Source organism: Mustelus asterias, chromosome 2 (genome assembly GCF_964213995.1).
Source record: "Mustelus asterias chromosome 2, sMusAst1.hap1.1, whole genome shotgun sequence".
Taxonomy (NCBI): Eukaryota; Metazoa; Chordata; class Chondrichthyes; order Carcharhiniformes; family Triakidae; genus Mustelus; species Mustelus asterias.
The window spans coordinates 147,810,441-147,836,855 of record NC_135802.1 but is presented as its reverse complement, the minus strand read 5'-3'; the positions used below and the strand labels follow the sequence as shown (position 1 = coordinate 147,836,855).

At 46.0% G+C, this 26,415-nt stretch overlaps 1 protein-coding gene across 3 annotated transcripts in view; it reads right to left on the bottom strand.

The window, feature by feature from the left end:
* Positions 1-26,415, bottom strand: part of plekhg4b (pleckstrin homology domain containing, family G (with RhoGef domain) member 4B) — a 210,802-nt gene that overhangs the window by 57,605 nt on the left and 126,782 nt on the right. For 2 of the 3 annotated variants that reach the window (XM_078198318.1, XM_078198300.1), the window contains exons 4-7: positions 22,636-22,854; positions 16,962-17,085; positions 7,089-7,182; positions 3,574-3,660 (exon numbers count right to left, since the gene is read on the bottom strand). In XM_078198318.1, coding sequence (XP_078054444.1) covers positions 3,574-3,660; positions 7,089-7,182; positions 16,962-17,085; positions 22,636-22,854 — 524 coding nt within the window. The remainder of the gene's footprint in view (positions 1-3,573; positions 3,661-7,088; positions 7,183-16,961; positions 17,086-22,635; positions 22,855-26,415) is intronic. The other variant, XM_078198309.1, reaches the window with a different exon arrangement.

Below are 26,415 nucleotides of genomic sequence, written 5' to 3'. Positions count from 1 at the left end.
AAGAGGGACATGCCCTGGCACTGCCCCTTGTCACTGATTCATGCCAATCCACCCTGGCAGTGCCAAGGGGCAGTGCCAGGGCAGGCACCCTGGGAAGCCCAATTGTGGGGGGTGGAGGCAGGTTCCCTCGGGGGGGTGACTATTCTGGTGGCTTGTGAGGTGGGGTTGTGGTAGTTTGCCCCAGTACTTGTGGGTGGGGTCCATGTCCATAAGGGTGGGTGTATGGCGGGGGGTGGGGTGGTTAGAGATCGGAGCTTCCTCTTGGTGGAGCTGGTGTTGCCGGCACTCTCAGGCCCCACACCCCACTAGCGTGACAGTGAAATCCGCACAGATTTTCTGTGCAGAGTGCCAGAGAATCGAGACAGAAAACTCGGCTGTGCGGTTGATGGGCCGCACGCCGGTTTTCTCACACCAGCCAGCACTCGGTGCACAGAGTGCAAAATTCTCCTGTTGATGGTGGAAGGGTTGCAAATCTGAATCACCTTTGAACTTTAGGTTGAGGCACATTAGGAGGCCCAGCGCAGCATTGAAGCAGGTATTACACCACCACAGGTAGTGAGGCGGCTTTGATAGTTGTCCACGGTAACGGGACTGGCAAGAGACCAAAGGCGGCACTGAGACACAAAATGGCTGGCCTTTGCCTTCAGCTTCTGTTCCACGAAGAGTAAACACAGAGACAATTCTGCGCGCTCTCAGACTCTGCATCAGATCAGCTAAGGAATGATATTGTTCTTTCACTGCATTCAACTGGCGGGATAATCTCGCTGTAATCAGGAGACTGCTATCGCTTTGGTCATAAGGTCGGAGACTTTGCTTTCAATTTATCGACTGATGCAACAAAGTCAACATTCACACCAAGCTGTAAGGCATCTGTCTCCCATTAACAAACCCCTTTTACAATGCACAACTGAATACCAATGATTCTTTTGCAAAGGTACTAATTGTGATGTCCCCACAGCGTTGGTCCAATCTACACATAGTTTTTACAGTATTCCCCAAATCTAAATGCTGAGTTTTATTTTTAACGTAAAGTAGGATTTAATAAGCTTTCTGTGCATGTATTTACTTTTCAGAAATGAACATTTCTTGCCGGCCATCATGTTTCTCTCCTCCCAGATCACAACTTGCTTGGTGTATCAGGTAGAAAACAGTGTGGAAAAGGGTGAATGCAGAATTAAATGGAACAGTGGGAGGAAGACAAGATTACACAAGTTCGACTCACACAAGAAGCATCACTGCACAACAACAGCTTGCATTTATACAGCATCTTGAAAGTTAAAACATTCAAAGGCAGTTGACAGGAGGGTTATCAGCTAAAGTTTGGCCATCGAAGGCATGAAGCATGAAGAAAATCAGGGGAAATGCAAGAGGCCAGAACTCGAGGAACACAGATATATTAGTGAGGTTTTTGCATCCCCATTTGCCACAAGCATAAATAGCGATGCAAAATCTCATAAGAGCCGAAAAATGAGATTCTCGCCAGCAAGAGAAGGTTCCCGCCATGCACTGATGGGAATCCCATTTAAACACATTGTAATATCATTAGTCGGCTTCCCCGTTCTATCATTCCCCATGTGGGGGTTTTCCCACTCCATCATCCCCCATGTGGGGGTTTCCCCACTCCATCATCCCCCATGTGGGGGTTTCCTCACTCCACACAGTGGCGGCACGGTAGCACAGTGGTTAGCACTGCTGCTTCACAGCTCCAGGGTCCCGGGTTCGATTCCCGGCTCGGGTCACTGTCTGTGTGGAGTTTGCACATTCTCCTCGTATTTGCGTGGGTTTCCTCCGGGTGCTCCGGTTTCCTCCCACAGTCCAAAGATGTGCGGGTTAGGTTGATTGGCCAGGTTAAAATTGCCCCTGAGATGCGTAGGTTAGAGGGATTAGCGGGTAAATATGTGGGGGTAGGGCCTGGGTGGGATTGTGGTCGGTGCAGACTCGATGGGCCGAATGGCCTCCTTCTGCACTGTAGGGTTTCTATGATTTCTTCTATGATTTCTATCATCCCCCATGTAGGGGTATCATAGAATCCCTACAGTACAGAAAGAGGCCATTCAGCCCATCGAGTCTGCACCGACCACAATCCCACCCAGACCCTACCCCCATATCCCTACATATTTATCCACTAATCCCTCTAACCTACGCATCTAAGGACAGTAAGGGCAATTTTAGCATGGCCAATCAACCTAACCCGCACATCTTTGGACTGTGAGAGGAAACCGGAGCACCCGGAGGAAACCCACGCAGACACGAGGAGAATGTGCAAACTCCACACAGACAGTGACCCAAGCCAGGAATCGAACACAGGTCCCTGCAGCTGTGAAGCAGCAGTGCTAACCACTGTGCTACCGTGCTGCCCCATCATCCCCCCATATGGGGGAGGCAGTGGTACTGTGGTATTGTCACTGGACTAATAATCCAGTGACCGAAGGTAATGCTCTGGGACCTGGGTTCGAATCCCACCACAGCAGATGGTGAAATTTGAATTTGGAAAAGTCTGGAAGTAAAAGTCTAATGATGACATGACCATGAAGTCATTGTCGATTGTTGTAAAAACCCATTCACTAGTGTCCTTGAGGGAAGGAAATCTGTCCTTATCCAGTCGGACCTACATGTGACTCCGAACTCACGTCAATGTGGTTGACTTTTAGAAATGGCCTAACAAGCCACTCAGTTCAAGGGCAATTAGGGATGGGCAATAAATTCTGGCCCAGCCAACGACGCTCAGATCCTATGTCTGAACATATAAAACAAAAAGCATTCAGATTTCCTCCCCGCTTCAGTTTACAACAGGACTGACCTGAACCTGGTGAAGAGAATCCACAAGGGACAACACAGGCAAGTGCAACCCAAAAGGGAGAATGCCCAGGTGGCACCCAGGCACTGCCCCTTGGAACTAGGGGAGCACTGTTGCAAAGGGAGGTGTCGGAGGGGGCTTCCTCTGGTGAGGTCCATAGGGAGATGGAGGTTCCCTGCATCTGGGAGAGGGGGTTTTCCCTGTACCCATGGGGGAGGGGGGGGATGTTCTGTGTGCATGGGGTGGGCTGGTTCCTCCAAGTGCATGGGGAGAGGGTCCCTGTGTCTTTGTTTTAACTTATAGTGTTGTGAGATTGGGGTGCCCTCTCTAGAAGACAGGCATTGCCAGTTGGGACCAGCCCACAGCACCTTCCCCCCCCCCCCCCCCCCCCCCCCCCACAAGTGTTTAAAAATTTGATGGGAAAAGCTGACAGCGCTTACCCTGCCTGGGACAACACTTCAAAAAAAATGGAAAATTCCACCCATTGCATGTTAAAAGGATGGAGGATGTGACAGAGATAAGAAGAGGGCGAGACCATGGAGAGGTTTGGACACAAGGGTGAGAACTTTGAATTCGAGGCAATGTAGGTTAGGGAGCGCAGGGGTGAAGGGTGAACAGGGAGTGTGAGGTAGAATACAAGTGACAGAGTTTTGGATGAGACAGGCAAGTTTGTTGCTATGTCCTAGTTTTGCAGATATATCCCAAATGTGACGTCAATAACTTTTCAACTCCGTTCTGCCACTTGCTGCTCCCATCTGCCTGAAAATTGGATTTACCTGAACAAGTGGATCCCTTTCAGGTCTGAATGCAGAATCCCTCTCCACTAAAACCAGGACTGAGTTAATGGCATTTGGAATGGCAACCTGCAAATAGTTAGAAAAATAATTCAGATGTACAATTAAAAGCAAGAGCACAATTACTGAAGACGGTTGACATCACATTGCTCGGTTATCCAATCTGAACATCACAGAGCCGATTTTCCTCAGTGCTTTCAGTGCACTGTAGGTCAGGGAGCCCAGGGGTGAAGGGTGAACAGGGAGCGTGAGGTAGAATACAAGCGACAGAGTTTTGGATGACACCCAAGCGGTAGCACTCTCGCCTGAGTTCAGAAGGTTGTGGGTTCAAGTCCCACTCCAGGACTTGAGCACAAAAATCACTCCAGCGCAACACTGAGGAAATGCATTGTCAGAGGCGTGTTGTCTGTCAGATGTTAAACCGAGGCTGTGTCAGCCCGCTCAGCTTGCTATACAGGCCGGAACTCTACCCACTTTGCCCGCTACTAAATCGACGCGGGCGAGGTCCGACAACAAAAATGTCCATTGACTTAAGGTGGGAATTTACAATATCCTTTCTATAATCGGGTGACCAGAACTGTACACAGTCTTCCACATTATGGGTTCACTGTGTGTGGCTCCTCGGGCCTGATTTTACCAAAACTTTGTGCCCCCGCTCCCCCCCCCCCCTCCCCCCCCCCGCAGGGGACGATACGTCACACCCCCTCTCCACCCCTCCCCCAGGGGATGATCGGTCACACCCCCTCCCCTCCCACCCGCCCACCCCCCCCCCCACCCCCCCAAACTAGAGGATGACCGTCAGAGAGCCGCTCTCTCCGCTTTCTGCTTTTTTTTTCGCACCCGGATGCGCTCTGTCAGATTTTTTTCGAATTGCGCATGCGCAGTTCAGAGCTCCGATCGGTCCGCCAGCGCTAAGCCCCACACATAGCGTGGATCGGGCCGGAGGCAGCAAAACGCATATGGGCACGCTGCAAAGAGGATTCCAGGCGTGGATCTATTTGACGCCCAGATCCGGCACTTAGACTCAAAATGGTAAAATTCCCCCCTCATGTGATCCATCAGGCCCCCATCCTATCCTGATCCCAGTACATTGGTCCAGATGTGGTTTAGGCCAACATTGCCTGCTATGCACTGTCAAATAGAATTTTCAGTCGGCAAGGGTAATTACATTTAATTGGTCTCAATCAGCAAACAACTGGTTTGACACCAAGCCCCCCTCATTCAAAATGGCTTGAGGTCACGGTGGTGAACCGGTACAGAGGCCAGCAATGCCAAATTGGGAGCCCATCCTGATCCGGACCCCAAACTCAGTGAAAACTCCTGGCTCATCAAACCTGGGACCTTTCAACTACTATCCATGTTTACCAAGTCTGCCATCAGAGGGAGCTCCTGGTCCCAGTTTCCAAAGCTGAAGTTAATTAACCCTGGAGTATGACCAGGAGAGAGAGGACAGAAGGACAAAGAGCATTCTGGGCCAGATGTAGAACAACACACCAAAAGATAAACAAAAGTGAGTCTAGGATTTTAAAAGATAAACAATAATAAATGCAGAAGAGAGACAGAGAGATATGAAACCAGACACAAATAGCTGAACAGAAACAAGAGGGAAAGATCAGATACCCTCACATACTATCAAAGCGAGAACAAAGTCCCACAAGTGAATTCTGGTGACAACCTTGAGCTCCATAATCCAAACATCAACTCTCTCCGCTTCACCTACACTTAGCACAATCTTATTCTAACATTCAGAGCTAAAAATAATTGCTTACGGCCTTGATTGGTAGTTTCTGCTTTAAAGTTACCGGATTTTACATGATAAAAAACACCCATTTGAAAACATAAAGTTCCAACTTTATATAAGACAAACAATACGGTGGCACAGCGGTTAGCACTGCTGACTCACAGCGCCAGGGACCCGGGTTCAATTCCATTCTCGGGTCACTGTCTGTGTGGAGTTTGCACATTCTCCCCATATCTGCATGGGTTTCCTCCAGGTGCTCCGGTTTCCTCCCACAGTCCAAAGATATGCTGGTTAGGTGGATTGGCTATGCTAAATTGACCCTCGTGTCAGGGGATTATCAGGGTAAATATGTGGGGTTACGGGAATAGGGCCTGGGTGGGATTGTGGTCGGTGCAGACTCGATGGGCCAAATGGCCTCCTTCTGCACTGTAGGGATTCTATGATACTTTCAGATATTTGATTTGATTTATTATTGTCACATATATTAGTATGCAGTGAAAAGTATTTGTTTCTTGTATGCCACAGAGACAAAGCATACTGTTCATAGAGAAGGAAAGGAGAGAGTGCAGAATGTAGTGCTACAGTCATAGCTAAGGTGTAGAGAAAAATCAACAGTGCGAGATAGGTCCATTCAAAAGTCTGAGTCAGACTTGAGTCAGTTGGTACGTGACTTCAGACTTCTGTATCTTTTTCCGAATTGAAGAAGGTGGAAAAGAGCATGTCCGGGGTGCATGGGGTCCTTAATTATGCTGGCTGCTTTTCCAAGGCAGCAGGAAGTGTAGACAGAGTCAATGGATGGGAGACTGGTTTGCGTGATATTTTGTTGAGATCTGGATGGTCTCAAGATGTGTGGTCTCATTATGAACATGTTTTCCTTATAATGTATTTCTAACTTCATGACACATAACGACCCGAGCAGTTTCTCTCTCAATCATTAGGGCAGGTCTGTGGTTTCGGATCCCGGTAAGCTAACTATGCTATTGTACTCTGAAACATGGAGAAGAAGTAGTTGAACAGGTTTTTTAATGATCCCTGCGAGAGAATCTAATGTGACCAAGAATGAAACTGAGCTCAGGTTGTCTCATCTGCGTCAATAACCCATTAACCTCAATTATCACAGCACACACACCCTTTGGTGAGGGATAGCACTCATAATACTTCAACTCATCCAGAACAATAGGATCAGCCTGCACTTGAACATAATACAAAATAATCTGCTTAGAAATTGATCGCTATTAGTCAACAATTGCATTATGGCTGCATCATGCCACGACTGGAATGGCAGAAAACCAATTAGATCGACCTCGATATTTTCTTGTGAAGCTTTTCCTCAGTTTCAGAGGAACCATTCCATCAGAGAAAAGGAGAGAATTATACCATAAAACCTCTACAGTGCAGGAAGAGGCCACCCGGCCCATCACATCTGACCATCTCCAAAAGAGCATCCCACCCAGGCCCTCCCCTTTGCCCTATCCCGTAACCCCATGCATTTACCATGGCTAATCCACCTAACCAGCACATCTTTGGACTGTGGGAGGAAACCGGAGAACCCGAAGGAAACCAATGCGGAGTCTTGGAGAATATGCAAACTCCACACAGTCACCCAAAGCCAACTCACACCCTGGTCCCTGGCACTGTGAGGCAGCTGTGCTAACCACTGTGCAAATTGATGAAGATTGCAACTCTCAGTTGAAACCTAACATTGTTAGTAAGTGGTCATTTCCCTGACCCTGTCAGGTTTTCATTGATGCCTTACCTGCAGTGCAGTAAAAGCTTTGAAAAGTGTGACAGTGGGAGGACATCTGCGAGCATCCACTAATATGGTTATTCCAAGCTCACGCACTTCCTTCCTGGAATAAACAGATTAGATCATTTAAAGAAGCTAAACTCAACTGAAATTCAGTTAATTTCCGATTTCAATCTGTATTTTTATTTATTTAATTGCCTCTTAAACTTCTATTGGTAACGATTGCAACTCATTGATAAATGAAGTCAACATGTCAATAGAATAATTCATTAGATGCATTCATATGACTTGCGATTGTTACTATTTCATTTCTGTGTCCCACTGGAGGCCTGGGAGCGTCAGGGACCTGGATTCAATTCCGGGTTTGGGTCACTGTTAGTGTGGAATCTGCACGTTCTCCCCCCTGTCTGCGTGGGGTTCCTCCGGGTGTCCGGTTTCCTCCCACAGTCCGAAAGACGCGCTGGTTAGGTGCATTGGCCAGGCTAAATTCTCCCTCAGTGTACCCGAGCTGGAGTGTGGCGACTCGGGGATTTTCACAGTAACTTCATTGCAATGTTAATGTAAGCCTACTTGCAACACTAATAAATAAACTTACTCAAAAGGTTGGAACACTGATGCTTCCTTCCTTTAACATTGAGTTACAATTAATACCTTGCCCTCTTTAGGAAATGAGTTTTCCTGAATTTTATGTTCCCTCACAGCAGATTTTGAGGCAAGGGGAAATTGCATGGATGGGATTCCCTCTGGGATTCCAAGCATCCCAAACCAGTTGCGATTTCACAGTGACCACTTAAGATCCTTTTCCCTTAATTTTCAGGCTGATTGCACCAGATAGCTGAGGGTGGGAAATAGAAAAGCATCACAGGTCTTGATCTCAGGCGGAAAGGGTGGGGGGCACCTCCACTGGAAGCTCTGTCATGAGCGGGGGTGTACTTCCCTCACAGAGCAGGACCAGGCACACCTGGATCTGCCTCTCCACCTATCCACCCACTTGACACCCCCCCATCCCCCACCAGGACATCTCTTATCCACCCCTCTGCAGGATCCCTGCACTTACCTCACACTGGCTCCCAGCATTTAGACACGGGCTTGGCATCGCAGGGGCCTCTTCCAGCCAAAACAGCGCTGTGCCTGGATGGGCTGGAGAGATTTCGGCCAATCCAATTAGCTCACCGCTCTCCAAGGCGGGACTTCTTTCCAAGTGTGGACGGAAGTCCTGCTTTCTGCCAATCAAGGATCATTTGAGTGCAAAATAGCAGCGGGCCTGTCGGAGTGAGTAGGGATGCGTTCCCCGCCAACTCTCTGGATGTCAGAGGTCGGGCCTCCGAAAAATTCAGGCCAGGAAGAATGGTCTCTTGGGCAAGATATTTAAGTTTATTTATTAGTGTCACAAGTAGGCTTATATTAACATGCAATGAAGTTACTGTGAAAATCCCCCAGTCGCCACACTCCGGCGCCTGTTAGGGTACACGGAGGGAGAATTTAGTATGTCCCACACCTCTCCAAATGGTTCATGTTCAAGTGTTTATCCAATGTTTGGATTCAGTCCACTTCCACCACATTAATAAATACCTGAGCCATCAACCAGTGGGTTAAAAATAGGTTTACCTATTTAAATATGATAGTGACTTTTAAGGGGTGTCTTGACAAATACATGAATAGGATAGGAAGAGATATGGTCCCCGGAAGGGAGTTTTAGTTCAGTCGGGCAGCATGGTCGGTGCAAGCTTGGAGGGCCAAAGGGCCTATTCCTGTGCTGTAATTTTCTATGTTCTTTGAAACAGTTGCTGTACAAAATCTGCTGGGGGTACGACAGGAAACAGTTTTTTTTTTATTCATTCATGGGACATGGGTGTCACAGGATGGCCAGCATTTATTGTCCATCCCTAGTTGCCTGAGGGCAGTTGAGAGTCAACCACATTGCTGTGGCTCTGGAGCCACATGTGGGCTAGACCAGGTAAGGACAGCAGATTTCCTTACCTGAAGGACATCAGTGAACCAGATGGACAATCGGCAATGGTTTCATGGTTATCAGTAGCTTCTTAATTCCAGATATTATTTTATTGAATTCAAATTCAACCAGCTGCTGTGGCAGGATTCGAACCCGGGTCCCCAGAACATTGGCTGAGTTTCTGGATTACTAGTCTAGCGATAATACCACTAGGCCATTGCCTCCCTTAATTTGCAGTGCTCATTGTGAAAGGAAGCAGGAACTGAGGGAGGGTTTCCTTCTTCCAACTACTTAAGCTGAAGTACCAAAGCCTCTATCAAACTATAATAGCATTACAGCTCCAGAAACTGAAGAGGAGAATGAGACATAGAGCTACCACTAAAATGCTGACAATGTACATCTCTGAGTGAGGCTCCTGGCATACTTCAGTGTAGGGAAAGATGACAAATAAAACGAGCGCCCAAGGCAAAACCTTCAAAAACGGAAGAACCTTGTTGTTTACCCTCTGCGACTGCTAAAGGTCAGAATTGTGATGACAACACATGGGAACCAAGTAAGAGGTTACAGCTGAACTTCCTGCACATTTCCAAACAACCATTGCTTTGATACACAGGATTTCTTTTTGTTCTGTGATTCAGGCTCATGATTTACTGTTGTTAAATAGGCCATAAAATTGACTGATATCACCATGTGATCACCTTATAATATATTAACACTCGCCAGTCCAGCAATATAACCCATTAATCTTTCAAAAGCCGCATAATCAAATTCCATTCGCATTACATTTTGGGATCGTGCTTTGCAATTTTATCCATATATCATGAGGCTTTAGTTTCCGCTAACTGAAGGTGTCAAATTTTAATATTTCTTTCATGGGATCACTGGATTAATCACAGAATCCCTCCAGTGCAGAAGGAGGTCATTCAGCCCATCGAGTCTGCATCGATCACAACCCCACCCAGGCCCTATTCCCGTAACTCCACATCTTTACCCTGCTAATCCCCTGACACTAGGGTGAATTTAGCATGACCAATCAACCTAACCCGCACATCTTTGAACTGTGGGAGGAAACCAGAGCACCCGGAGGAAACCCACGCAGACACGGGAAGAATGTGCAAACTCCACATAGACCCGAGGCTGGAATTGAACCCGGGTCCCTGGCGCTGTGAGGCAGCAGTGCTAACCACTGTGCCACCATGGCGATATATAATCTTTATCTTTGTTCAAGGAATGTGGGTAATCTTGCCAAGACTGCAATTATTAGTCATCCCTCATTGCCCCTGGGGCATTAAGTTCTGATTTTGATCTGGAACATGATGAGAGCAGGGGTCAAAATGCCAAATACCCGCTCTTAACTGGTCAGTGAGAGGCCTGGTCCCACATCTGCATGCCCTCAAGTCAGTTGCCAGCAGGGGCAGAATGTCAAGAGGCAGAATAATGCCCTTGGCACTCATGGCAGCTGAGGGGGAGGACTACCAGGAGGGTTTATGATTGACGGTGAGGAGATTTGGGGTGGTGGTTCGGGCTCCTAATCTATGAAATGTCTGCTGGGTTTCCTCCATTCTTTGCAGACCAGCCCATTCAGATATCTGAAAAAGGGTAATTAAACACTCTTTGTGGGGGGTGGGGGGGGGGGGGGGGTGGGCGGAGGGTATGCTCCTCCTTTGCCTAGAAGGAATATAACATTATATCATAGAGAACCATAGAAACCCTACAGTGCAGAAGGAGGCCATTCGGTCCATCGAGTCTGCACCAACAACAATCCCACCCAGGACCCATCCCCATAATCCCACATATTTACCCCGCTAATCCCTCTAATTTATGCATCCCGGGACACTAAGGGGCAATTTAGCATGGCCAATGCACCTAACCTATACATCTTTGGTTAGTGGAAGAAAACCGGAGCAGCCGGAGGAAACCCACGCAAACATGGGGAGAATGTGCAAACTCCATACAGACAGTGACCCGAGGCTGGATCTGAACCCAGCTCCCCGGTGCTGTGAGGCAGCAGTGCTAACCACTGTGCCACCATGCCACCCGTATCCTTTCTTGGGCCTCTTCCAGCTTACTGCTTGGTCTTTACTGGGCAGCAAGTCACAATGGTCCCTCTACTCAGATCAATCATTAAAATTGCAGTGAGGACCTGACAACTTCATCGCATCCTGACCGACACATTTAAAGAATATCCTTGCTTCCTGTTCAGAGTAACAGCTTAAAATAGGAATGATCAGAAATGGTGCAGTACATCAGTGCGCTATTTTAACTGTCCACCCACATGTTTCCTATCATTAAGAACCAATCACATTTCACATTTTATGATTCATCATAAGGTTCATTCGCTTCAATGGAAATTTTGCAAACATGCTCTTGGATTCAAGGAATAATAGTGTGGATTATCTGGATAAAATACTATGGGTCAATTCAGTTCCTGATTATCATAGAATCCCTAAATCCCTAGGATGCAGAAGGAGGCCATTTGGCCCACCCATCACAAGAATCGTAGAGAGCATGGAGCAGACCATGCAAAGGCCTGTTAGCTCAGGAGGGATTTTCCGGTTTTGGGGCAAGCGCAGCCAGAAAATCCCCCCCAAAGGGTCAATGCAGCATGGTCAACTGACCTAACCTGCACATCTTTGGACTGTAGGAGGAAACCGGAGCACCCGGAGGAAACCCACACGGGGAGAACATGCAAACTCCACACAGTCACCCAAGACCGGAATTGAACCCAGGTCCCTGGTGCCACTGACCCACCCCTGTTATGTTTAAAGGCCCAATAATGTACGACGTTCCTCTCTTCCTCTCATGAAGGCCTACGTGCTGAGGGCCTGTGTCAGCTTTCCGCCCCCCACCCCACCCCAGTTTTGTTTATAAGGAGCCATATTTCACGTGTTAACCTCAGAAAGTCCCAAAGTGCTTCACAACCAATAAAGTACTTTGTGAAGTGTAGTCACTGTCGTAATGGAAGTGTCCCAGCAGCTAATTTGTGCACAATGAGCTTCCAAAAAGACTTGTTTTGGTGATGTTGCTCGGGCAATCAGCAGGACTCATGGAGAATAGTGGTCTCAGATCTTTATTGGCCACCTGGGAGGGCCTTGGTTGGTTGACTCTTCAAAAAGATGCCAACCCTGACAGCGTAGCACACCTTCAGTTTAGCATTGAAGTGCCTGCCCGGATTATGTGCGCAACAACTCATACTGATCAAACAGGAAAAAAGGAATTGAAAAAAAAATGCGCTGTGCTGCAGAAACTTGCCCTCATGGTCTGTGCTAAAACATCTGACTATCTACACACACTGATGTTGCCAAGTTTTATAGGAAAATCTCATTTTATGTCAGAGAGTGTTTGCTAAGGCTGTAAAGGAAACACACACACACAAACACCTTCTTGTTTGAGAGCACTTGTTGAGGGAATTGAATCAATGATGACCATCTCTGTGTGGTTAATGGAAGTATGTTTGTTCTTTCTTCTTGTTTGCTGTTCTCAGGTTGCACATTGCTTTTTGTGAATACAGCCATGCCTCTTCCTCATGAACTCCAACTTGCTGAGGTTATTTCCCGAGCAAATATATCTCTCAATGGATGAAAGATTAGATACAAGAATACGTGCAAAGTAAATCTGCAAATACATTTTGTTTCAGATTTACAATGCTCACATCCACTTTCAGGAATATGTGCATTGTTGACAAGGCCAGCATTTATTGCACATCCCTAATTGCCCTTAAAAAGGCAAAATAGGCCTTGTGTTACAGTCTGCTGTAGATTAACAGTTTCAGAATTTTGACTCAGTGGCAATGAATGATCAGGCATATATGTTCAAGTCCGAATGGTTTGCAACTTGGTGTTCCCATATGTCTGTTATCCTATCCTTCTAAATGATGGCGGTAGCTGTGCTCTCAAGTACAAATAAGCCTTTTGAGTTGATTAGTTTGTTTGTTCCTACTTTCAATTCTTTTTTTTAATTCACTCGCGGAACACGGGCGTTGCTGGTTGGCCAGCATTTATTGCCCATCCCTAGTTGCCCTTGGAGGGCAGTTGAGAGTCAACCACATTGCTGTGGATCTGGAGTCACATATAGGCCAGACCAGGTAAGGATGGCAGATTTCCTTCCCTAAAGGACATTAGTGAACCAGATGGGCTTTTTCCAACAATCGGCAATGGTTTCATGGTCATCAGTAGATTCTTTTTTCTGGATTCAAATTCCACCCCCCAACTGCCGTGGCGGGATTCGAACCGGTGTCCCCAAAACATTAGCTGAGTTTCTGGATTAATAGTCTAGCGATGATACCACTAGGCCATCACCTCCCATTAGAAGTTATAGTTAGGTTTGCTGAACACAGATTGGCATTTGTGCAAACCACCTGGCAAAAAGACTCAAAGATCCATTAAAATATTTTGGCCCAGATTTTCGCTCCCTGGTCGAATGTGCAAAAACGGGTGATTTCTCAGTTCTGCAAAGCCAACCTTTAAAAATAGCCACTGGTGAATTGGGTTTTCGTTCTGTGGAGGGGGTGGGCTGAATTGGAAGTCAGGCCTGCAGCCCTTGGGATGGGTGCGGAGGCTGCTGGGTGTGGCGGTGGGTTGGTGGAAGGCCTGTCTCTGTGCTCCAGCGCTGTGTTATAAGAATAAAACAAAAATCAGCCCTCACACTTTACTGCCCCCAACATCTTCCCACATATTCCCATCCATAACGAAGTATGCTACCTCCTGTCCCCCACACACCCACCCCCCCATGGCCCCACCTGTACAGTATGCCAACGCATGCCTCTCCACCCACCCCCATGACCCTTTATACCACTGTGGAAACCAATTTCCATCTAATCACCCTCATCGCTCCTCATACCATTTATGCTCCCCATATCTCTATGACCCTTTACAGTCCTCATGCCAAATTTAGTATCAACTTATAACGATCCATGTGTCCCCCCCATTGCCCTCACCCTCCCTTTGCCAACTCATAGAGTATCCTTTGACAGTTCCTTGATGGCTTGGACACAAGGTGACCCAGGATCATATCCACGGGGCTACCTTACCTTTCCGCAAGGTGTACTGTGGCTATCCAAATAAATCCACCAGCTCTTCCCTGGTCTACTCTGCACAGTCCATGTCTCACACCTGCCTACCAACATCCCGCTTTACTGGAGACAGCTGGTGGTTTAAATGGCCAGCTGCCTCCAAAAGCCACGCATGCGTGAACCTGGCTGGAGTCCACACCCACCCCACAAGAATGGGACATGCCATGTTCAGGGACATAACTTAGGATTTTCAGCGGTTCCTGGGTTGTCTGCATTTCCATTGCGGTGAAAATCTGGGCCTTTTTTTGCTGTTTGCCAATAGTCAAGGATGGTCTAATCAAAGATTTACTATCCAAGACATTATGTTTTTTTCTTATTTGATCTTCACATTTAGATTTTGTTTCATTTGCTAGCTCTGTTTCCTGAAGCTGTAAAATAAACCCCAAGTCGCAAATGTTTCCGACATGACCATTGAGGAATAAGCCAATGAGATGCTTCGAATAAAAGCAAAATACTGCAGATGCTGGAATCTGAAACAAAAACAGAAAATGCTGGAAAATCCCAGCAGGTCTGACAGCTTCTGTGGGGAGAGAATAGAGCCAACGTTTCAAGTCTAGATGACCCTTCATCAGAGCTTTGAATGATTGAGCCAACTTCTGCTCTGGTTATCTAAGCATGCCATTATTCTTATATCTGTTATTGCTAGGGACTTATTCCGGAGCAGGTTTTGAACTTGGTCACCTCATGTTTCGATAACAAATTAAACAACCTCTGGAGCACAGAGATTCTCATGGATTCAGCTTCATCCTTGTGATTCCGTGTTGAATTCCCGCACATTCCACAACATACATTCACGCACACAATGGGGCAAATGGAAACAAGGCAACAAATGGAAATACACTCATTGTGATCCTTAGCCAAGTTAGGTTGGCTGCTGAGAATCTTACCCAACTAACTCACTGCACCATCTCCTCACAAGCCAACCTTGTCCTGAAACTTGTAGCATTCCTAAACCAGCACAAATCAACTATTGCCACATAGTCTGTGTATCAATAATTCCATGGTAATGCATGGATGGTGATTCTGACCAAGGTGATTATGGAATTCTCCTGGCACAGTGATTAGCACTGCCGCCTCACAGCGCCAGGGACCTGGGTTCGATTCCCGGCTTGTCTGTGCGGAGTCTGCAAGTTCTCCCCACGTCTGTGTGGGTTTCCTCCGGGTGCTCCGGTTTCCTCCCACAGTCCAAAGATGTGCTGGTTAGGTGGATTGGCCACGCTAAATTCTCCCTCAGTGTACCCGAACAAGCACCGGAGTGTGGCAACTAGGGGATTTTCACAGTAACTTCATTGCTGTATTAATGTAAGCCTACTTGTGACTAACAATAAATAAACTTAAAATTTAAATGTAGTGCCCAAAGTTTAAACCAGCACAATATTCTGAAGAGGAATAAGTCTATGTCCTTGCTATGGGGGGAGTACAGTGAAGGTTTACCAGGCTGATTCCTGGGATAGCAGATCTGTCATTTGAGGAGAGACTAAGTCGGTTAGGATTATATTCACTGGAGCTTAGAAAAGTGAGAGGGGATCTCATAGAAACTTATAAAATTCTAACAGGGTTAGACAGGGTAGATTCAGAAAGAATGCTCCCAGTGGTGAGGGAATCCAGAACTAGCGGGTCATAGTTTGAAGATAAGGGGTAAACCTTCTAGGACTGAGGTGAGGAGAAATTTCTTCACGCAGAGAGTGGTGAATGTGTGGAATTCACTACCACAGAAAGTAGTTGAGGTCAAAACATTGTCTGATTTCATGAAGAAATTAGATATAGCTCTTGGGGCTAAAGGAACAAGGGATATTGGTAGTGGGGGAGTGGGGGGCAGGGGGGAGGGGGGGGAGGGGGAGGGATCAGGGTATTGAATTTGATGATCAGCCGTGATCATAATGAATGTCTGAGCAGGCTCGAAGGGCCGAATGGCCTACTCCTGCTTCTAGTTTCTATGTTTTTATCTTGCACCACTTGCTTTTGTATAGATAATGTGTGCTTGAATCAGATAGACCACGAGGTCAAAGGTCAATATCCAACTGAGGCTGAATTAGCTGAGTTCATTCTGTGCATTGATAAGGGAAATGTAGTTGGTCCCAGTGTTGGTGTGACTAACAGAGGGCACAATCGCATGAACATTAGCCAATGATGCCTGTGCTTGAGTGTGGACTTTTGGTAATGGGAGGAACAGGTGATAACCTCCTTAGTTGAACAGCCCATTAACACATAGGGTGGGATTTTATGACCTTGCTCAGGCGAGATCGTAAAATCCTGCCCAAGAAGATTTCCGTTCTGCGAGACTCGCCCGCCCCAGTTCCAGTGCAGACAAGGCGGTAAAATTCTGGCTTTACTGTCTAAGTTTATAATATGATGAATGGCCATTTGTGTAGAATAATGTCAGACCACACAGCCCAATAATATCAATGCCTGCATGAGCAGAGGAACAGAAAATTCATAAAATAAGGATTCTTTGAACTGGGTGGGACAAAAGGTTAGTTATACCAAGGGCTCTATATATATATCTGGATACAGTCTCTGTAGTCCCACGCCTTACTTCACCTCTGGAACCACCTCTCATTTAGAGAATAAAAATCTCACAAGATTAAAGAAGGGACTCATTGATGTAACATATTAAAGGGAGCTTTACTCTGTATCTAATGGTATGAAATGTGACTTGGGAATATTGAAGCTGATCTGGAGTGCCTGAAAAGCAAAGGTTAATATCCATCAGCTGAGTGAAAATTAATACCAAACTTCTTACGGAAGTGTCAACAGTTAGGAAGGAGTGGAGATAGAAGTGGAGTTGACCACCAACATGGCAAACTCTCACCAAAGGATTGAATCAGATGGGCACTTAAAGCACGTATAGTTTCCATACCTTGGGATGGTGTAATAGTACAGCAGTAGATGGGTCAGCTCGGTGCTGTGGTAACTTTGGTTCACCCATATCACATTGTGTGTGCAGATCTGGATCACGGCTCGACCAGTTTTGTCTCTGTTGCCTGTAGGGTAAATCACAAGTAACTGAAATTGCAAATTCATTCCTCCCCGTGTGCCTTTGACAAAACGTATTGCACTTCTGACCAAAATATGCATTTGTCTTGATAGAAAATGTCCCAGAGTGCTCCACAGAGAAAATAAATAGGTGAAGGTAAGGAAATGAATGATGAACTATGGAAGGAGGCAGCAGGGAAGGTGACTAATGCTTGCTTGAAATTATGGGAGTTGAGAAGGTATTTATTGGTGCGCAGAACAAGAGAGACAGGGTGGTTTAGGAGGCATTTCTAGAGAGTAGGGTCCAGGCAACTGAAGATTCTGTCATATAAAGTAAGGAGGTAAATGAAGAGAGATCTTCAAAGTGCCAGAGTTAAAAGATTGAAAGATTTAAGAGAAGGTTGGATGAGATGAGGCTGTGGATGGATTTGAAGATGAGACCAATAATTTTTATTTATTGTAGTTAGTTGCAACTGACCAAAAATCAGAAAGAATATGTTACAGATGAGGGATTTGTTGCAGGAATCAGATGGGGATTCTTGGACCATGGAATCCCTACAGTGCAGAAAAGGCCATTCAGCCCATCGAGTCTACACAGAATAAATTACCCTGCCCTATCCTTATAACCCCACACATTTCCCATGGCTATTGCATCTAACCTAGACATCTTGGGACACTAAGGGGCAATTTACCATGGCCAATCCGTCTAAGCTGCACATCTTTGGACTGTGGGAGGAAATCGGAGCACCCGGGGGAAACCCACGCCGATATGGGGAGAACGTGCAAACTCCACACAGACAGCTACTCAAGGCTGGAATTGAACCCGGATCCCTGGAACTGTGAGGCAGCAGTGCTAACCCACTGTGCCACCATGCCAACCAGTAGAAAAATATTTAAGTTCTTAGTATTATATTTGTACGTCACTTACTTCAAGAATATTTGGGGAGAAACTTTGTGTGGAGGCCTTTCTTTGCTGGGAGTCTTCTGAAAAACCAGAAACTCATGGTTGCATGGCCAGTCTATTAGTTAACATGCCAGGTGGCACTAGGTGGCACACTGAAAGAAGTATTCACTGTTATACTGAGTCGCAATGCTTTTTCCTCATTTCTTGCTTTGCCCATAGGATATCATTCTAATGTGTTTCTGAATGGAGCTTTTTTTTTTAAGAGGCGTGACAAAGATAGGTTACACGCGGGGCAAAGATCTGACAAACAGAGTATAATGTGGGCAAATGTGAAATTGTCCATTTTGGCAGGAAAAATAAAAAAGAAGCATATTATTTGAATGCTGAGAGATTGCAGAGTTCTAAGATTCAGAGGGATCTGGATGTCCTACTTCATGAATCACAAAAGGCCAGCATGCATACAATAAATAATGAAAGACGTGCTGGTTAGGTGCATTGGCCATGCTAAATTCTCCCTCAGTGTCCCCGAACAGGTGCCGGAGTGTGGCGGCGAGGAGTTTTTCACCATACCTCCATTGCAGGATTAATGTTAGCCTACTTGTGACACTGATAAATAAACTGTAATTTTAAGAATGATATTTTTTATTGTGAAAGGAATTGATTATAAAAGGTCATTCAGGGCACTGGAGTATCGTGTACATTATTGATCTTATTTAAGGGTAGATGTAAATAGGTTAGAAGCAGTTCAAAGAACGTTTACTAGGCTAACATCAGGAATTTGCGGGTTGCCTTATGAGGAAAGGTTGGAGAGGATAGGTTTGTATCCACAAGAGCTTAGAAGAGTAAGCAGTGATGTGATTGAAAACTTTAAGATCCTAAGGGGTCTTCACAGAATGGATGGGGAAAGGCTGTTTCCCCTTGTTGGAGAATCTAGAACTAGGGGTCATGGTTTAAAAATAATGGTTGGCCCATTTAAGACAGAGATGAGGAGAAACCTTTTCTCTCAGAGGGTCACGAGTCTTTGGAACTCTCTTCCTCAAAAATCAGTGGAAGCAGAGTCTTTGAAGATTTATATGACAGAGCAAGATAGATTCTTGATAAGCAAGGGGGTGAAACGTTATGAGGGTAGGTGGGAATGGGGAGTTGAAGTCACAACCAGATCAACCATGATCTGATTGAGTGGCAGAGCAGGCTCGAGGGGTCGAGTGGCCTAATTCTTAATTCATACATTCATATAGAACTATGAAGATAGATAAAAGGGAGCCACTAAATGTAATATAGTTAGGGTGAGATTTGCAGCCATTCATGCTGGCGAGATCTTCTGGTCCCGCTGACGGCACCCTCAAGTTTCACAGCGGCACAGGGAAATCCCGTTGACAATGGCGGGATCGAAGATCATTCATAGATTTTGAAAAGGCATTCAATAAATTGCCACACAATAAGTTCATAGACAAGATAAGACCTTATGGATTTGGGGGTAATATATTAACATGAATGGAGAATTGGTTAGCAAACTGGAAGGAGAGGGTATGGATAAGGGGGCATTTTGAAGTCGAAAGGCTGTGACAACTGGAGTGCCACAAGGATCAGTGCTGGGTTACTTACAATCTATATTAGTGACTTGGACAAAGAAACCAAGAGTAATATTTCAATGTTTGCTGATGATACAAAGCTAGCTGGGAATGTGAGTACTGAGGAGGACACAAAAAGACAACAAAGCGACATAGATAGGATAAGTGAATGGGCAACAAGGCAGCAGGTGGAGTGGGAAATGTGTGTTTGTTCACTTGGTTATTGAGAATAGTGATGTAGAATATTATCTAAAAGGCATGAATCTTTTACATGATAATGTTCAGAGAGATTTAGGTGCACCTGTACCAGAAACCACAAAAGTTTGCATGCAGTTAAAGCAAGCCAATTAGAAAGGCAAATGGAACATTGGCCTTTAGTGCAAGTGGATGGAGTGCAAGAAAAAAGAATTTTGTTACAATTGTAAAGGGTTTTGGTGAGACAACATCAGGAGCAGTGTATGCAGTTTTGGTCGCCATATTAAAGGAAGGATATTGGCAGCAATACAGTGAAGGTTTATTTGGTTGATTCCTGGATGAGAGGGCTGTCCAATAATGAGAGCCTGAGTAAATTGAGCTTCTATTCTCTGGGGTTTCGAATCATGAGAGGAGACGAATGTGGGTTCCCTTTGGGTGCTCCAGTTTCCTCCCACAGTCCAAAGATGTGCAGATTGGATGGACTGGCCATGCTAAATTGCCCCTTTGTGTCACAAGATGTGTAGGTTAGATGGATTAGCCATGGAAAATGTGTGGGGTTACTGGGATAGGGCAGGGATAAGGGCCTGGGTAAGATACTCAGTCAGAGAGTCGGTGCAGAATTGATGGGCCGAATGTCCTCCTTCTGCACTGCAGGAATTCTATTATTCTATTTCACTGAAACATGCAAGATTACGAAGAGGAATGACAGGGTAGACCCTGGGAGGTTGTTTACCCCCTAGCTGGAGAATCTAGAACAAAGGGGCAAAGTTTCAGGGGGAGTCAACTTTAATGAGGAGAAATATCTTTTAAAGTTTAAAGTTTATTTATTAGTATCATAAGTAGGCTTACATTAACACTGAAATGAAGTTACTGTGAAAATCCCCTAGTCGCCACACTCCACGCGGGGAGAACGTGCAGACTCCGCACAGACAGTGACCCAAGCCAGGAACCGAACCTAGGCCCCTAGTGCTGCGAGGCAGCAGTGCTAACCACTGTGCCACCCTTCACTCAAAGTGTTTTGAATCTTTGGAATTCTTTACCCCTGGGCTCCACCATTGAATACCTATAAGATTGCGAAAGACAGATTTTTGGTTTCTTAGGGAATCAAGGGGAATGGGGGAGCTGGAAGGAAAGTGGAATTGAGGCAGAGAATCAGATATGTTCATATTGAGTGGTGGAGGATGTTAAAGAGGCAGTGTGACCTACTCCCGCTTCTATTTCTTATGCTCTTACATACTACATGTGCTAGCTTCCTTCAGTACCTAACCAGAGTAGCCACTCTTTATAACTGAGCCAAGAGCAGGCTATTCAAGTGCGTATCACAATTCTTATTTATCCAGGGTCCAGACACCCATTAGTTGGTGGGGAAAAAGATTTTTTAATCCAACAGGTTGAAAGAGTGGTGGAAGTTCAATAATGGCTTTTGAAAGGCAATTGGCTAAATACTTGTGAAGCCAAAAGTTTGCAAGCCCAAGGTTAAAGAGAAGCTGGATCACTCTTTCAAAGAGCCAGTTACAGACATGGTTTCAGTGGGGTCTCCATCCACCCAGGAGCCTCACTAACAGGCCTTTTGCACAAGAAGCCTGCTTCACAGGATGAACCATATGTGGGAAGGTAGGTATATTGAGGGAATGAGAGAGGCTGTGGGGAGGGCATCCCAATCACAAGGGTGGGCAGACAGATAGTTTGGGGCAGGGGGGTTAACTAGGCAGCTTTTGGGGTCGGGAGGAAACACTTCTGCCTCTCCTGATGCACAAACAGCGCTGGAAAGGCATTCACCACATGGATTCAGCTTCCCAAAGCCTGGAAAATCCACCCGTTTACTCAAAAGACAGATGGAATGGGGGCCGTGTCTTCATTATAAAGACACGTGTCTTCATTATAGGTGAGCAATCCACTTCACTCGAGTGGGCCTGGCATCCAGCCCTCATCCCAAGGGTCATCTGGACTCGCAACATCAGCTCTTTTCTCTCCTTACAGATGCTGCCAGACCTGCTGAGATTTGTCAGCATTTTCTCTTTTCGTATCAGATTCCAGCATCCGGAGCAATTTGCTTTTAAACATTAAAACCAACAATCTACAGGTTTGGGGTTGGTTCCACATTTTTTTTGCATGGCTGCCACCCTCTTTTTGGAGTTCGGATTCAACTCCAAGTTCCTAAGTGTCCAAATAGCCATTTAGAGTGGGACCTAATGGCAATTTTTCCCCTTCCTGTCTTAGACCATGAACTAAGTTTTAAGGGCAGCATGGTGGCTCAGTGGTTAGCACTGCTGCCTCACAGTGTCAGGGACCCAGGTTCAATTCTGGCCTTGGGTGACAGTGTGGAGTTTGTTCGTTCTCCCCATGTCTGCGTGGGTTTCCTCCGGGTGCTCCGGTTTCCTCCCACAGCCCAAAGCTGTGCTGGTTAGGTGCACTGACCATGTTAAATTGCCCCTTAGTGTCCCGGGATGGGTAGGTTAGAGGGATCAGCGGGGCAAATATATGGAGTTACGGGGATAGGGTCTGGGTGGGATTGTTGTCGGTGCAGGGCTCAATGGGCCAAATGGCCTCCTTCTGCACTGTAGGGATTCTGTGAAATTCCTGATTGATACAACATAATGCTTCAGTTGGGCCTAATCAGGGGAGTTTATGACGTAGTTCTAAGTTATGCAGTATCTCTTTTCCTGAATGACCATCATTATACATTTCAAGGTTTTCTCCAGATATGTTGGCCAAGAATTTAATTAACTGATAATTGAGCTAAAACCACAGGAGTGTTTGCTTTAATTTCACCTGGCCCTTTCTTTCCATCCCCCTCCCCCCCCCTCCTCCCCCTTTCCCCCCCCCCCCCGCCCCCATTTAAATTTCCTTTTGCCTGAAGTCAATTTTCTGCTGGCGCACATACCAACCTGGCAACTGAGCGACTCCCGATTGCAGCAAGTTCACGTTGACCTCTGCGGCCGTCGCAGGGAGGCTGCCGCAGGCTTGGGTCGTGCCCTGGGCCTGCAGTGAGGCTCGAGGGCAAGGTGCTGAAGGAGGAATCTCTGTGGCTTCCCACGTATGGCTCAACACTGCTTGGCAGCTGCTCCTCCTCTGCATCTCAGCTGCACAACTCTGGGAGGAACCTGCTGAAAGCAAATCAATCCCATTAAGCAATGTCACACGACTCAAAAGAAGCTCCACCATAAAATGATTCAAAGCTCTACCAAAATAAAGCGCGAGTAATTTGCAGAACGCTTTTTTTTTTTCCGCGTATTTTGTGTTGTCAAGCTGAAATCCTAAAACATGAACACTGATAAGCCACTGGGCACAGAGCCCAAGATGTGAAGGTTCTCATTTCTCTACATGGGATCTCTGCTTTCCCTGCCCACGCCTGTGACCCTTGGCAACACAACATATCTGCAAAGTATTTTCGAAGGCGATGAGAGATTACAAAAAAAAAACATGTAGCTGTTTGGTCAGATTCGTGTGAAATATAAACGCTGTTCTAAATAGGCATCACAAACACGCACAGTAAAATGAGACAACTGTTTGGCCTTTGCTCTTTAACCGTTGGTGCTTGTTCCTGAAACGCGGAGCCCAGAAGTAATTAGGATTAGTAATGTTCACAAAGCCATTTCTTCAATCATTCTGGAAGCATCTATTCTGGTCTTGAGCTCATCCGAAGCTCCACTGGCCACACTAAGTCCTTTTGCATTTCACTCCTGTGCTTGCTAATCTACATCGACTCCCGACATCAGCGGTGTCACAATTTTAAAATTCTCATCCGTGTTTTCGAGTGTCGCTAGGCCTCGCCACTCGTTATCTACATAACCTCCTCCAGCCCCACAAACCTGCAAGAGATCTGTGCGACTTTGGCTTCCTGTGCATCCCCAACTTTCATCGCTCCAACGTTGGTGATCATACCTTCAGCGGCTTTAGCCCTCACTTCCGGAATTTATTAACTAAATTTCTCTACCTCACTTTCCTTTAAGGTGCTCCTTGCACTTTGACCAAGCTTTTGATCAACTGTCCTAATTTGTCGTTCAGTGTCAAATTTTATCCAATCATCTTCCTATGCATTCGGATGTGTTTCTATGTTAAAGGTGCTATATAGATGCAGGTTGTTGCTGTTGCTACCACATTTGTGGACCGTATTAAAGTTGAAAGTTTATTCATTAGTGTCACAACTAGGCTTACATTAACACCGCAATGAAGTTATTGTGAAAATCTCCTAGTCACCACACTCCAGCGCCTGTTCAGGTACACTGAGGGAGAATTTAGCATGGCCAATCCACCTAACCAGCACATCTTTTGAACTGTGGGAGGAAACCGGAGCACCCGAAGGAAACCCACGCAGACACAGGGAGAACGTGCAGACGCCGCACAGACAGTGACCCAAGCTGTGAAGCAGCAGTGCTAACCACTGTGCCAATTTTTTAAAAATTCATTCACGGGACATGGGCAGCACTGGCTGGCCAGCATTTATTGCCCATCCCTAGTTGCCCTTGGAGGGCAGTTGAGTGTCAACCACATTGCTGTGGATCTGGAGTCACATGTAGGCCAGACCAGGTCAGGATGGCAGATTTCCTTCCCTAAAGGACATTAGAGAACCAGATGGGTTTTTCTGACAATCGACAATGGTTTCATGGCCATCAGTAGATTCCAGATATCTTTTATTGAATTCAAATTCCACCATCTGCCATGGCAGATTGGAACCCAGGTCCCCAGAACATTAGCTGAGTTTCTGGATTAAGAGTCTAGCGATAATATCATTAGGCCATGCCTCCCCAAATGTATCAGGTTGTACCACGTCTCCAATATGCACAGCAGCATAGTGCAGAGAAGGATAGCAGTTGTGTGCTCTCGGGCTTATTAAACTGAGACATTCGTGTGAAGCCTTGCTTACATTGACGCTTGGAAGTGAGATTGAAATTTAACCTATATTGAGCAATTCCAGTATCCTGCCAAGTTTGTGCTGGCTTCAAGTGGATCCACTTCCCAGGTAGATATCATGCCAGAGCTAACTTCAATGTTCTCCGCGGTAAACACTAAACAGATGCAATGTTCTCCATCACTCAAATTGACCATGTTCATGAAGAGGCAGTGCTTTATATTGTTGAGGTCCATTTAGATGACAACCCTCCAAAAATGTCTTTCTCGACGATTTATTGAATATTGTTATGTGCGGGACAGTGGTATAACATAAAAAGTAGAACTGTTTTCCTGTCACTGGTTGTATGTCAAAAATAGATCTTTATTCCTTGGAACGTAGGAAAATGAGGGGTGACTTTGCTGAGGTGTATAAAATTATGAGGGGCATAATTAGGATGAATGCACATAGGGAGGGATTTTATGGCCTCACTCATCCCAAAACCATAAAATCCCGCCCTGAGGTCAACGGACCTTTCCATGGTCCACCCCTCACCTGTGGCGGGCAGGACGGTAAAATTCTGGCCATTGTCTTTTTCCCAGGGAAGGGGAATTGAAAACTAGAGGCCATAGGTTTAAAGTGAGAGGGGAAAGATTTAAAAGAGACCTGAGGGGCAACTTCTTCACACAGATGATAGTGCGTATGTAGAATGAGCTGCCAGAGGAAGTGGTTGAGGCAAGGACAATAGCAACATTTAACAAGCATTTGGATAAGTATATGGATGGAAAAGGATTAGAGGGATATGGGCCAAGCACATGCAATTGGGACTAGCTGGGAGGGGACCATGGGCGGCATGGACCATGAATGGTCTGTTTCCATGCTGTATTGTTCTATGACTTTATAATAAGGCCACCACTAAGAATTCATCTTCCGGTTTGTGCTTACCACAAACCTTCCAGTTAGGATTCCATGCTTGCCACGGACCGGCCAGTAAATATGTTTACAAATTATGAGTAAACCCCATTTACTCAGAATGTCCTGGGTTTAATTGTCAGGTTGTGCTCAGTTAGTTGATCTCAACTAGTGCCGTGGTTAGGGACTATCATTGTTTTGCAGTCCCAATGGGCTCGGGATGGCTAAGTATCCTAAATATTACACAGTGGCTTCTGTTGGGAAATTCATCTAAGGGGACATTGACTTGGACAAGTTCAAGTCCAAATAACGTAAAGGGAAAGAAACTTGGATTAATGTGGAAACTTTTGAAATGTGGTCATTGTAGCTGTGTAGAAAATGTAACTACACCACACCAATAAGGTAACAAGATGGCAGTGATAGAAAGAGGGCTTCATGCAGGCGGGGAGATCCGGGGTACAGTGGTCAGGAGGGCTGGAGTGGCCTGGTTTGACTATCAACTGAAACTCAGGGGTCCAAATGCATTCCACATCTCTCTATAATAATCTTCTTCCTGGGTCAGTTCTTCAACTAGCACTAGACGTGCAAGTGGGCAGCCTAGGAGATGAGTGTCTCTGCGTTGGAGCCACTACTGCTCAGTAGGGGGCTTCTGGGCTAGAATATCTCTGAACAGGAGCGAGCTGGGCCGGGTAAAGTGGGCAGTCTCTTTGGGCTGGGGTTTTTTGGTAGCAGAGAGATAGCGGGATATTAAGGACAATAAAGTGTAATGTATTGAATTGAGTTGAATTGAAGGTAAATGGCCAAACAATTTGCTTACTGTTAAAGTTAGTTGATAGTCACCACTCTTTGCTACCAAATAAACCTGTTGGACTTTAACCTGGTGTTGTGAGACTTCTTACAAAGTTAGTTGAGCCACATATAGGTC